Source organism: Engystomops pustulosus, chromosome 2, assembly GCF_040894005.1.
Source record: "Engystomops pustulosus chromosome 2, aEngPut4.maternal, whole genome shotgun sequence".
Taxonomy (NCBI): Eukaryota; Metazoa; Chordata; class Amphibia; order Anura; family Leptodactylidae; genus Engystomops; species Engystomops pustulosus.
This window is the reverse complement of record NC_092412.1, coordinates 249,298,468-249,311,781: the sequence shown is the minus strand read 5'-3', so window position 1 is coordinate 249,311,781 and position 13,314 is coordinate 249,298,468. Positions and strand designations below refer to the sequence as shown.

Sequence of the window (13,314 nt, the reverse complement as noted above, 5' to 3'; positions counted from 1 at the left end):
ATGTGCAACACCCCTGCCGACGTATAGGCAAGGGAGGGCTTGCGAATAAGGCCCTCTACCTGTAGGACCCCTTTAGGGGAGTCTGATCAACTCACCTTAAGGGTGATGGCACATGTGGTGTTGTGAACGCGTTTTTGGCCACTTTTTTAAGCAGTCCGTCAAAAAACGCATCCTTTTTTTTTGACTAGTTTGAATTAAGATAATTGTTCAAACCTGTGAAAAACGGATGCTTTTTTTTTTTTTGACAGACTGCTTAAAAACAGGCCAAAAACGTGTTCAAAACGTCACGTGTGTCCCCACCCTTAGGGTAATGCAGTCAATTAAGGTAATTAGCAGCTGTAGATACTGCCTGTGCAGGCAAGGGTTACGTTTTCTAAAGTTATTGTCCAATTGTATTCCTTCATGTGAACTGGAGTGTGATTGGAGAGTGAGCACCACCTGACCAGGGTTTAATATAACCCCTGGACAGGAAGGGACCCCAGGCCCTTCTACAGAGCAGAGAGTCTGTCTTAGCTCTCAGCTCTTAGGCCCCAGCTCTCCTAGAGAGCTCATGTTCCAGAACACACACTGAGTGACCAGAGACACAGTGTCAGTGCACCTCTAGCACAGACACACAGAACACCCAGGACAAAGCTACAGCTTCCATATCTAGACACAGCTACATCCCAGCCTATATCTACTACCAGGCTGGTGACCAAACTCCTGAGGATCTCCATGACCACTCCAGTAATCCGTAATCATCCTGTAATCCAGAACCTGTAACAAGACCATTTGGCCCGTTGCCTGCATTTGTTCCAATAAAGAACCGTGAGTTCTTCTGCACAACGTTGCCTCCGTCTGATCCCTGGATACAGCTTCTACCACCACGGGCTCCCCATCCATTACCCAGGGATATATACTACAGACACTCAGGGGTTTCCCCAGAGAGATTCAGTACATCAGCTTCTCCCGCCATATTTCTTGCACACACCACTCGCTGGAGAGCTGCCAGGACAGTCCTCCAGTCCCTATACCAAGCACCGTGACACTAGCGTGCCTAGGCCGCAACCGCCAGCCACCCCGGTATTCTGGGCCCCGGGAAAAATCTAGGCCCGGTGGGGAATGTTGCACATGTACTATGCTGTTCTGCAGCAGCTGTGGTGTGTATTATGATGTTCTGCAGCAGCCGTGGTGTGTATTATGCTGTTCTGCAGCAGCTGTGGTGTGTATTATGATGTTCTGCAGCAGCCGTGGTGTGTATTATGCTGTTCTGCAGCAGCTGTGGTGTGTATTATGAAGTTCTGCAGCAGCCTTGGTGTGTATTATGCTGTTCTGCAGCAGCTGCGGTGTGTATTATGCTGTTCTGCAGCAGCTGTGGTGTGTATTATGCTGTTCTGCAGCAGCAGTGGTGTGTATTATGCTTTTCTGCAGCAGCTGTGGTGTGTATTATGCTGTTCTGCAGCAGCAGTGGTGTGTATTATGCTGTTCTGCAGCAGCTGTGGTGTGTATTATGCTGTTCTGCAGCAGCAGTGGTGTGTATTATGCTGTTCTGCAGCAGCAGTGGTGTGTATTATGCTGTTCTGCAGCAGCTGTGGTGTGTATTATGCTGTTCTGCAGCAGCAGTGGTGTGTATTATGCTGTTCTGCAGCAGCAGTGGTGTGTATTATGCTGTTCTGCAGCAGCTGAGGTGTGTTATGATGTTCTGAAAGATTTTGAGATGTGTATTATGATGTTATGCAGCAGCTGAGATGTGTATTATGATGTTCTGCAGCAGCTGACATGTGTATAATGATGTTCTGCAGCAGATGACATGTGTATTATGATGTTCTGCAGCAGATGACATGTGTATTATGATAATCATTTAGTTTTTTAAACTGAGCCTATATACATGTTTCTTTCCCCTTTTTTTACAGCCAAGTTTACAAAACCTTTATCATTGCGGCATCAGGGTTGTCACTTTGTGGCTTCTTACGAGACAGCGGCAGCTTTCCATTTATTACTTTGGTTTTTATTTACTTCATGTGTTTGAAGCAGTAAAATATAGTGAGGATTGCTGTAGATTGTACTTTAAAGGAAATCATTAACAACTCCTAAAATATTGGGGCACATTTACTAAGAGCAGTGCAGTGTGTACTATGTGCAGTGTCCTGTGTAGTGTGCAGGGGGCACCAGATTCAGGATTTCTGGTGCACGTTCTGCATGAATCTGGCGCCACCTGCTCTGCTCCGACAGAGTGCACCACTTTTTTTTTTGGTGCACAATTCCATCGGACTTTGCATGTTAAATCTGGTGCACGGTCCAACTGAGCACCGGAACGTCCCATTTCGGGGCAGAAAATTTGTGTTGCATGAAGAATAGTGCAGCAGCGACAAAAAAGGGTCACGTGAGACACAAATGTGGTGCGGTCACGTCTTAAATCCCTGGGCAAGGAGTTTGCACTAGAAAGAACCTGCAAAGTCCGACATAAAACTGGCGCAAGGACCTAAGTACATGTAATCTATATCCTATCCTAACAGCCGTGTAATACACAATCCCTGCCTGCAGGGGGCGGCTAGGAGTGGGGCAGCCCTGAAGAATCGGCAATCACAGGTTATTTCAGGTGAACAATCAGCAATAAATAAAGTCATTTCACTTGTAAGTGCCCGAGGGGAACAAAGTCTAAAGGAAATGCAATAACAATCAGCTCTATGGACCCGAAGTCAACTTTGATCTCACATAAATTAATAAATCAACAAAAAAATGAAAAACTTTTTAATATTTTAATCCCTTTAATCCCCTTTTTTTTCTCTCCTCCTTCCGATCGCCATAACTTTTTTTTATTTTTCCATGTTCAGAGTTGTGTGAGGGCTTGTTTTCTGCGTAACAAACTCTACTTCCTACTGCCACCATGTAATGGTCTGTGCAATGTACTGGGAAGGTGGTGGGGGAATTTATGAAAAAACACAGCTGCGCCATTTTATCATGCACTCTGTTACGGGGGGGGGAGAGGACCTACCCTCCCAGGGGTGAAAGACGCCCCCCACCTCTTAGTACAATATTGATATATAGTCAGTAAGGGTCCCAATTTCTTGTTTTAAAAAATGTTGTTCACTCAATACTGCAGGAAATTTTTGTAGGATGGGCTCAAATAATGTAACATTTTATTGGTTTCTGTATATTATGGATTTTCCTGGATTTTCATAGATTTCCCAATTGCTGCTTATAGCCCTCTGGGTACAATAAGTGTGGGGGGCGCCCTGTGACTCCCACTGACAATAATAGCAGTGATGTCATCAGGGAGCGACTCTCCGCCCCTAAAATCTGTCATTTCTGCACCGGCACATTGTAACAGATCTTATACAAAAATGCCATATACTGCTGTGCCTATATACATCAGTATATCATAATATCATAGTATCATAGTAACATAACCATCAATGTTATTTAGGTGTAAAAAGGCATCTAGACCCTTCTTGAAGCTCTCTGCTGTCCCTGCTGTGACCAGCGCCTGAGGCAGGCTATTCCACAGATTGACAGTTCTCATAGTATAGAATCCCTGTCGCCTCTGGTGATTAAACCTTGTTTCCTCCAGACGGAGACAGTGCCCCCAAATATATATAGCAGGATGCACCAGACATATTAGGGTAAAAGTACCCTAGGGAGTATGTAAAATAGTGGAAAAAAGTTTAAAAGAACGGAAAAAAATAATCAATAAAAATCATAAACATATAGGGGCATATTTATCAGGACCTCTGCGACACGTCAGTCTGAAAAACTCACAAATGCCAGCTTACTGCTTATTGCTAGCACTTGCCATTATTTGCCCCAATTTGCCACCTTCATGTCAGTGGGGCGGGAAGTGGCCCAAACAATAAAGGAGACGCGTCATTTGAAACACTAAATGGAAGCCGTAATACCAGGTCCCAAAAGAAAATGATGAAAATGTGGGGGGGGTTCAATTTCACCACATTTGAATTTATTTCTCCAGCTTCCCAGTATATATCCATGAATAAAATCCTAAAATTCTATGAAATTTCATATGGGTTAATAAAGGATACCAGGAAGGACAAGCAGTTCTGGATTGAAGGATCTTATTTAGGCCTTGGCCTGGGCACTTTCCTGCCTTTGTTCCCAGGACATGGCCTAAAATATTAAAAACCATCATGAGGAAGTACAATGTGTTATGCAGAAAACAAGCCCACACACAGCTCTGTACATGTGTGTTAATGTGTGAATAAATGGACAACTGGGTGTTCTCCAAAATCATCCTAAATTTACAGGAGGTATAACAGAGGAGTAGCACAGTATAGAGTCATATGAGAACATACTCCATAAATGCTATATTATAGGGCAGTGGTGGCGAACCTATGGCACGGGTGCCAGAGGTGGCACTCGGAGCCCTCTCTGTGGGCACCCAGTGCCAGTTCAGCAGACGTGAAAGAATTCACCTGCAGGCAAAGACAATGTAGATGGTGCTCTCAGCATTATTTTAAAGCAACACATCCTTGGCTTCTTCGGACTGTAGAAAGAGTAAGAAGGTACGGACAAGGGTAGTTTAACGATAGAGGTCCTTCTATTTAATTTGTGGTAGAACAGAGAGCAATAAGTTACTGCCTAAATTTCCGTGTTGGCACTTTGCAATAAATAAATGGGATTTAGTTGTAATTTGGGCACTTGGTCTCAAAAAGGTTTGCCATCACTGTTATAGGGAATGAAGCGATTTACTAGGAGGTCAGAAGAGGCGAGAGGTCCATGTCTTTACTTACTTTGTGCAATTTGACGTCTCCTCTGCCTCCAGATTTTTAGATTTTTCTTGCTTTCACTTCCTTTCCCCTTTGCTATCAGTCCCATGATGCCTCAGAGCAGCATCACATTTATGTCAGTAGCTGGAGTTGTCCTGTGAGAATCCTCTTCCTCTATATTCACTATAGCATAAGTATACAGTCAGGGAGGATGGTCTGTGAACTCGCAATTTACAACTGTGTGACAGGAACCTGTCTAATCTATATTAGTAACTATGATGTGAGTTTCTGACTCCTTGTGGAGAGTCAGTGCGGTACAGTCCATCTTACAGGATCTGTGATGGTGACACATAGATCTCCATAGACTCCACCGTCCCGAAATGATATATAGTGAGAGAAACAACAAAGAAAAGAACAGAGAACAGACCGACACATGAAATACCGGAATGGAGCACAAGTCAAACTTTAGTATTAGGTGGAATGTCCCTTTAAGGGACACTGAACTCAATTTGCTATATCTGTACCAACATCTACACCTTAAACAAACTCTCATGAGATTTAGGATTTTAAAGCAAATTTCAAAAACATGTTGGGGCAGAAAAACCAGAAATTCTGCAGGACGTCTTAATCATATTACGGGCGCAGCCTCGGTTACTTTATTTTTTCATCTTTGCATCTTAATAGCCATAATTTTACATTACATTTCATGATCATTCATGATAAATTGTGGGGGAAAAAAAAAATTTTTAAGGGCAATTTTGAAATGTTAACCATAATTTTTGAATAGAATTTAAAAAAATAAAATGTATGGGTTGTTGGATGTTTTGAGTAGAAACAATGTAGCTGTAGACCTGATCCATGTCTGGCTGTATATCTATACTTTCTTTATAGAAGTTTATCAGTTTAGTATAATAACCTACTAGATACTTATCTTTTTGTTCCCAACATAAATCGGCCCAGTATGACTAATAGTCGTATCAATAGAGTGTAAGAAATGAGAAGATAAGACCCTGGAGAACACACAGTTGGGATAGCACAACGTGAGACGACGGCTGCCTTATCTATCCTGGCTGTGTGCCCGGTGCCATTGCAATGTACATAACACAGATGAGAACGGTACCCCCTCACATGGCTCCCCTCCAGCTGCCATGAACAGATACCTTCAACCTGGGAAATAAGTGGTTTGTAAGATTCTATACTTCTCTTATATTTCTAGATCCCAAACAATACCAGAAGAAAGTCCAGAAGTCCAGCAAAAACAACCTGGAATCCAGAATACTGATCCAGCAGAAGACAACCCAACACTAAAGCCCAGAGGTCCAGTAAAACACAACCAAATTTAGTGGCCACTAGATTTCATTTTCCAGGCATCTTCTCATGTGTATCTGTTCCTCCATGATGGCAACCCAATTCCAAGGTGTAACCCAATACAAGATCCCTGAGGTCCAGCACAAGACAACCCAACACTGGACTTCAGATACCCAACACAAGATAACCCAACACTGGACTTCAGTTGTCCAGCACAAGACAACCCAACACTGGACTTCAGAGGTCCAGCACAAGACAACCCAACACTGGACTTCAGAGGTCCCATCCAGCACAAGATAACCCAACACTGGACTTCAGATACCCAACACAAGATAACCCAACACTGGACTTCAGAGGTCCAGCACAAGATAACCCAGCACTGGACTTCAGATACCTAACACAAGATAACCCAACACTGGACTTCAGATACCCAACACAAGATAACCCAACACTGGACTTCAGATACCCAACACAAGATAACCCAACACTGGACTTCAGAGGGCCAGCACAAGATAACCCAACACTGGACTTCAGAGGTCCAGCACAAGATAACCCAACACTGGACTTCAGAGGTCCAGCACAAGACAACCAAACACTGGAACCTGGAAGTCTAGCACAAGGCAAAACAACACTAGACCCCAGAGGTCCAGAAAAACACAACCCAATTTAGTGGCCACTAGATTTTATTTTCCAGGCATCTTCTCATATGTATCTTTTCCTATATATAAGGCCAAAGTAGAGGGTCCTCCATTGTTTCTCTATAATGGAGTACATGCTCCTTCCAGTTCACATTGGTCACTTATAGCTCTCCCTTAAACTTGAGGAATCAGTTATTTTACATGTAATCAATAGATGTGTGCGGTTGCACCTCGAATATTATGGGTGCTAGGTAGGATTAGGGTTCCCGCCCCAATACTTCAAAATTAAATACCTGAGCCCATGTGATCAACCATTTTGCATGAAGGAAACCTACCAAGTCCACACTGGGAATATTATTACCACATCCAGTTACCTATTAAGTGTGTGACAATCCCATATCCCCCCGGTGTTTATTGGGGAGTTAAGTTATAACTTAGAATTTCCGAATGGTGTATTTGATAATGGTGTCATGTAAACTAGATAACCCCTTTAACTTCTCAAATAAATAGCCATGCTTCTGAGATAAAAAAAAAATCTTAATGACTCAAGTAACCAGCAGCAAAAATAATAAAGAATATATAACAAAAATGTCGCTCAAAGAAAATAGATAAATAGCTAAAAAGTCAAATAATGCTCAAAATATTTGAAACATGTACAATAAATTATAATATCATTAAAATATTAATAATTAATATATAATATCAATTAATATATTAATTACTATTAATTAATATTTTAATATTATTAATTAATTCATAATAATTATAAAAATATAATATTAATTAGATAACATCAGTCATTATTATGACTAAAATCAAAACGAAGAACAAATAAAAATGCATTTATTTTGCAATAATGCAAAGATGCATTAATTCAAATAATAATTTCTAACAAAAATCTTAATCTTCATTGTAAAAACAGAAGAAATATTAATATAAAAAATAAATTGGTCTAAAAAAAAAAAATTAAAAATTAATCTAATTTAAAAAAAAATTAAGATTTACGCTCAATTATGGGGTTCTACAAGACCACCCTTCATGTTTTGAAAATTCTTTCAATTTTATATATTATTATTATGTATATTATAATATATATAATATATAATAAATATATATATATGATAATATAATATATATAATTATATATATATATAATATATATATATATATATATATATATATATATATATATATATATAATATTTAAAGAATTTTCAAAACATGAAGAGTGGACTGTATATATATATATATATACATACACATATATTGTATGTTGCCTTCCTTTTATAAACGTTGATTAAACATAACAAAAGATGAAATAAAGAAAACAATCAAAAAAATGAATGAAATAAAGAAAAATCCTCCAAAAAAATTGTAAAAAAAAATGTATAAAAATATTCAGAAAAGGAGAAATGCTATGATATAAAAATGTAAAACACGTCATTAATTCATCATGAAAAAAAATATATACTGTATATATCTTAAAGAAATGTCTCTCTGTGGGTACAGATATTTTGGGAGCACAGGATAAACGAGCGTCTCATTAATAATTAATAATTATTTCCACTCCCTGTGCTGTTTACTAGGAATATTCAGCACCCGCTATGTACAGTATTGTTTTTTTTTCTATTATTTCCAAAAGCAAAATAGCAAATGCATAAATTGTCTGTTTGCATTGGGCTTCCCCATGCTGCCACAATCTATTTGATGCATTATGATCTCACAATTATCATTATGATAATTATTGAGATTCTACTTATGTAACGAGGTGCAGTATCCCCTACCTTAGAAATTCTCCGGCCCTCCGGCTCCATGACGGAGGATAAAAACCAGCTATAAATTTGTTTGCAGTCACTGACAATGAGGATTAGAAACAAACACAGCTAAATGCTGCAGACAGACCTTCCCCTGGAGAGGGAAAGCATGATCTGCTCATTTCTACCAAGGGAAGGAGGTAAGGGACCGTGTATAAAGAGCCACAGCCCATAGAAGCCGTGCCAGGGGGAGGGAGGGGTCACACTGCACTCTATGATCCACAGAACAATCAGTGAGCTAATCCACATTCACCAGCTCTAATCACTAATTTCTCGGTAAATTTAACCCAGTTCATAAAAGAAATTCTTTACAGCATCTGTCACCTCAATACACATCCCTTAGGGCAGTGATGGGGAACCTTTTGGAGACTAAGTGCCCAGACTACAACCAAAACCCACTCATTTATCACAGAGTGCCTATAAAAGTAATGATTTATTTATTTATGTGTTGAACTGTTCTCCCAAAACTTTCTATCATACCCGCCTCCTGAGGACACCAATACAATTGAAAGCTGGAGGGCAAATCCGGACTATCACTGTAGCTTCTCTCCGGGGTCCCACTGTATAGGAAGAGTAATGGGGCCAGCAGGAGGACCTTCAAAGATAATCCGGTCTTCTCCACACCTTCTCACTTTTCATTCAGTCCCAAGCTGCCAAGAGATTCTAGGTGCCAGGGATCCAAAGTTATGGCTCCTATAATCCAGGATGTATCTCATACTTGCTTGGTGCCACCCTCTAAGGACATATGAGACACTTCCTTGGCGATTAAAGGGATAAAATAGCACTGAGATTAGTAAATCATTACTTCTTCTGTTTGGTGAACTCTGTCCTGAGCTGGAGTGCCACAGAGAGCACTCTGAGTGCCACCTCTGGTACCCGTGCCATAGGTTCGCCACCACTGCCTTAGGGGTTATCACCCAACTATCCCATAAAGTCCTGGAAAGCAAATCCTGTTTTATGACAAGTACAAGCCCAATTTCCGTTCAGTCAAATTTGGTCCATGAAATACAGACCAGGACTATCATCATCGTATTCATCTTTGGTGCTAAGAGATGAAATGTTCCCACGCCAGTCATCATAGATAACCACAATGCTGGGAATCTTGGTCAGCATATTTCATGGACAACCATGTAAAATTTCTCAACGAGTAGAATAAAAAGTGATCAAAAAATTCATATCTACCCCAAAATGGTGCCATCTAAACCTAGAGCTCATCCAACAAAAAACAAGCCCTCACACAGCTCAGTTGATGGGAAAAATAACAAATAATCGCTCTAAAATGCGGCAGTATGGTACTAGAATAATTTTTTTATATTTTTTATAGCAAAATTTAAAATACCAAAAAAGAAACTTGTATTGTGACAATTTATACCCACAAGTCAAAGATAACGGGGCTCATTTACTAAGGGCCCTACGGACCGCACTTTCGTCGAACATCCCAATGATTTTTGATTTGCGCTGCTTAGACAGGGATTTAAAAGGGGTTTTTCGCGCCCCGATTGGAATTCTGCGCAATCGCGCTGGCTTTCATGTGACACAAATCGGGGGATGATTCGACGGATTCGGATTTAACTTCAAAAATGTGTCGCAAGCCAAGCACTTACATGCACCAGGAAGAAGTAAGTGAACTCTGTCGTACCTGATCAGGGGAAGCAACACATCCAGGATATCAGGCGCACAACCTACGTGAATCGCTGCAGAGATCATCCTCGTGGGACAGTCCGGATCGGTAAAGATATGTTACATAAAAGTCCAGATGTGTAAAGACAAGACCCCCAAAATTATTGTTTTTAATACTTAAATCTCCCACCCCTTCCAAAAAATGGTAACATTTTTACAATTATGTGCAACTCAAAAAAGCCCCATTGAAAAATACACCTCATCCTAGTAAAACAATCCCTCCGTAGTATAACGCTCAAGAAGCTGGATTATATTGTATGGTTGACACATGGCGTTGTAGTTTATAGGATAGAAAGCATAGGGATCCTCAACAAATTATTATATTGCAACATCAGGAAAATGCTAGGTAAGTACCAGCCAGTCCCCGGGATATGTACAGGATCGGTTCTTTAGGTTTGTACTTAAGTTGAATTTGTAAGTCGGAACAGCATATATACGTTTTTTGCTCCTGTGACAAAAGGATATTCAAAATTTTGTGCTGTCATAGGAATAAGGAAGATCAATAAAGCTTCATTACAGACACCTTACTAAAAGTACTAAAAGAACAAAAGCAACATCCAGAGATTTCACCAGTGGTCACAGGGGGCGGCGCAGGCCTGTCTGTAACTAGGGGTTGAGAGCTTCACCAGAGGTCATATTGGGCTGGGGGGTCCGTCTGTAACTAGGGGTCGAGAGCTTCATCAGAGGTCACACTGGGCAGAGAGGTCCATCTGAAACTAGGGGTCGAGAGCTTCACCAGAGGTCACAGTAGACAGGGAGGTCTGTCTATAACTAGGGGTTGAGAGCTTCACCACAAGTCACAGTAGGCAGGGAGGTCTGTCTGTAACTAGGGATCGAGAGCTTCACCAGTGGTCACAGTAGACAGGGAGGTCTGTCTATAACTAGGGGTTGAGAGCTTCACCAAAAGTCACAGTAGGCAGGGAGGTCTATCTGAAACTAGGGGTCGAGAGCTTCACCAGAGGTCACAGTAGGCAGGGAGGTCTGTCTGTAACTAGGGATCGAGAGCTTCACCAGAAGTCACAGTAGGCAGGGAGGTCTATCTGAAACTAGGGGTCGAGAGCTTCACCAGAGGTCACAGTAGGCAGGGAGGTCTGTCTGTAACTAGGGATCGAGAGCTTCACCAGAAGTCACAGTAGGCAGGGAGGTCTATCTGAAACTAGGGGTCGAGAGCTTCACCAGAGGTCACAGTAGGCAGGGAGGTCTGCCTATAACTAGGGGTTGAGTGCTTCACCAGAAGTCAAAGTAGGCAGGGAGGTCTGTCTATAACTAGGGATAGAGAGCTTCACCAGTGGTCACAGTAGGCAGGGAGGTCTGTCTGTAACTAGGGGTCGAGAGCTTCCCCAGAGGTCACAGTAGGCAGGGAGGTCTGTCTGTAACTAGGGGTCGAGAGCTTCACCAGAGGTCACAGGGGGCAGGGAGGTCTGTCTGTAACTTGGGGTCAAGAGCTTCACCGGAGGTCACAGTAGGCAGGGAGGTCTGTCTGTAACTAGGGATCGAGAGCTTCACCAGAAGTCACAGTAGGCAGGGAGGTCTGTCTGTAACTAGGGATCGAGAGCTTCACCAGTGGTCACAGTAGACAGGGAGGTCTGTCTATAACTAGGGGTTGAGAGCTTCACCAGAAGTCACAGTAGGCAGGGAGGTCTATCTGAAACTAGGGGTCGAGAGCTTCACCAGAGGTCACAGTAGGCAGGGAGGTCTGTCTGTAACTAGGGATCGAGAGCTTCACCAGAAGTCACAGTAGGCAGGGAGGTCTATCTGAAACTAGGGGTCGAGAGCTTCACCAGAGGTCACAGTAGGCAGGGAGGTCTGTCTGTAACTAGGGATCCAGAGCTTCACCAGAAGTCACAGTAGGCAGGGAGGTCTGTCTGTAACTAGGGATAGAGAGCTTCACCAGAGGTCACAGTAGGCAGGGAGGTCTGTCTGTAACTAGGGGTCGAGAACTTCACCAGAGGTCACAGTAGGCAGAGAGGTCCATCTGAAACTAGGGGTCGAGAGCTTCACCAGAAGTCACAGTAGGCAGGGAGGTCTGTCTGTAACTAGGGATCGAGAGCTTCACCAGAGGTCACAGTAGGCAGGGAGGTCTGTCTGTAACTAGGGGTCAAGAGCTTCACCAGAGGTCACAAGGGGCAGGGAGGTCTGTCTGTAACTTGGGGTCGAGAGCTTCACCGGAGTTCACAGGGGCAAGGGAGGTCTGTCTATAACTAGGGATTGAGAGCTTCACCAGAGGACACAGTGGGCAGGGAGGTCTGTCTGTAACTAGGGATCGAGAGCTTCACCAGAGGTCACAGTAGGCAGGGAGGTCTGTCTGTAACTAGGGGTCGAGAGCTTCATCAGAGGTCACAGTAGGCAGGGAGGTCTGTCTGTAACTAGGGGTCAAGAGCTTCACCAGAGGTCACAAGGGGCAGGGAGGTCTGTCTGTAACTTGGGGTCGAGAGCTTCACCGGAGTTCACAGGGGCAAGGGAGGTCTGTCTATAACTAGGGATTGAGAGCTTCACCAGAGGTCACAGTGGGCAGAGAGGTCCATCTGAAACTAGGGGTCATCTGAAAGTTGGGTGTCGTTAGGTTGAGGACCACCTGTATAACAAGTCTCATATCCACTAATATTCACTTACCTTTCACTGAAATTGTAAAAACGAAACGCGAGGAGATGGCGACCGTCCTCCGGCACCTGGGCTTCTCCCACTAGTTCCTCATTGTGTCTTCAGGCACTTCAGTCTGAATTGCTAAAAAAATATGATTGTAAAAGTAAGACAAAAGAAAAACGAGAACCAGCAAAACCCGTATTCATCCAGAACGCAATGGTAACAGGACAAAAAGCAGCAAAACCCGTATTCAACCAGAACGCAATGGTAACAGGACAAAAACCAGCAAAACCCGTATTCATCCAGAACAAAGTGATATAAGGACAAACTCCTCCCGTATGGAGATGCCAAACTCATAAAGTTTGTGTAACTATAAAAACTTTGCCTATAAAATTGTCCTTCTGTTCCCCCTCTCCGTATTCTGACACTTTTTTATACTCATTGAGCTGTACAACACTGCTTCTAATTTTTTTGGGGGGTGATTTGGATGGGTTTTTTGTTGACCACACGGAATAATTTTTGTTAGAGTTTGGGGACATTTACTAAGGGTCCGCAGACGCGAATCCGTAGTGGTTTTTCCAAATAATTCTG

The 13,314-nt window shown here is 42.4% G+C and overlaps 1 protein-coding gene across 2 annotated transcripts in view; it reads right to left on the bottom strand.

The window, feature by feature from the left end:
* Positions 1-13,314, bottom strand: part of B3GALT5 (beta-1,3-galactosyltransferase 5) — a 50,497-nt gene that overhangs the window by 25,263 nt on the left and 11,920 nt on the right. The window contains exon 2 of one of the 2 annotated variants that reach the window (XM_072138787.1): positions 12,754-12,864. Coding sequence is in view for 1 of the 2 variants with exons in the window: in XM_072138786.1 (XP_071994887.1) it covers positions 8,431-8,460 (30 nt within the window). In the remaining variant the exon portion in view is untranslated. Of the gene's footprint in view, positions 1-8,430; positions 8,607-12,753; positions 12,865-13,314 lie in introns of those variants that run through there. The other variant, XM_072138786.1, reaches the window with a different exon arrangement.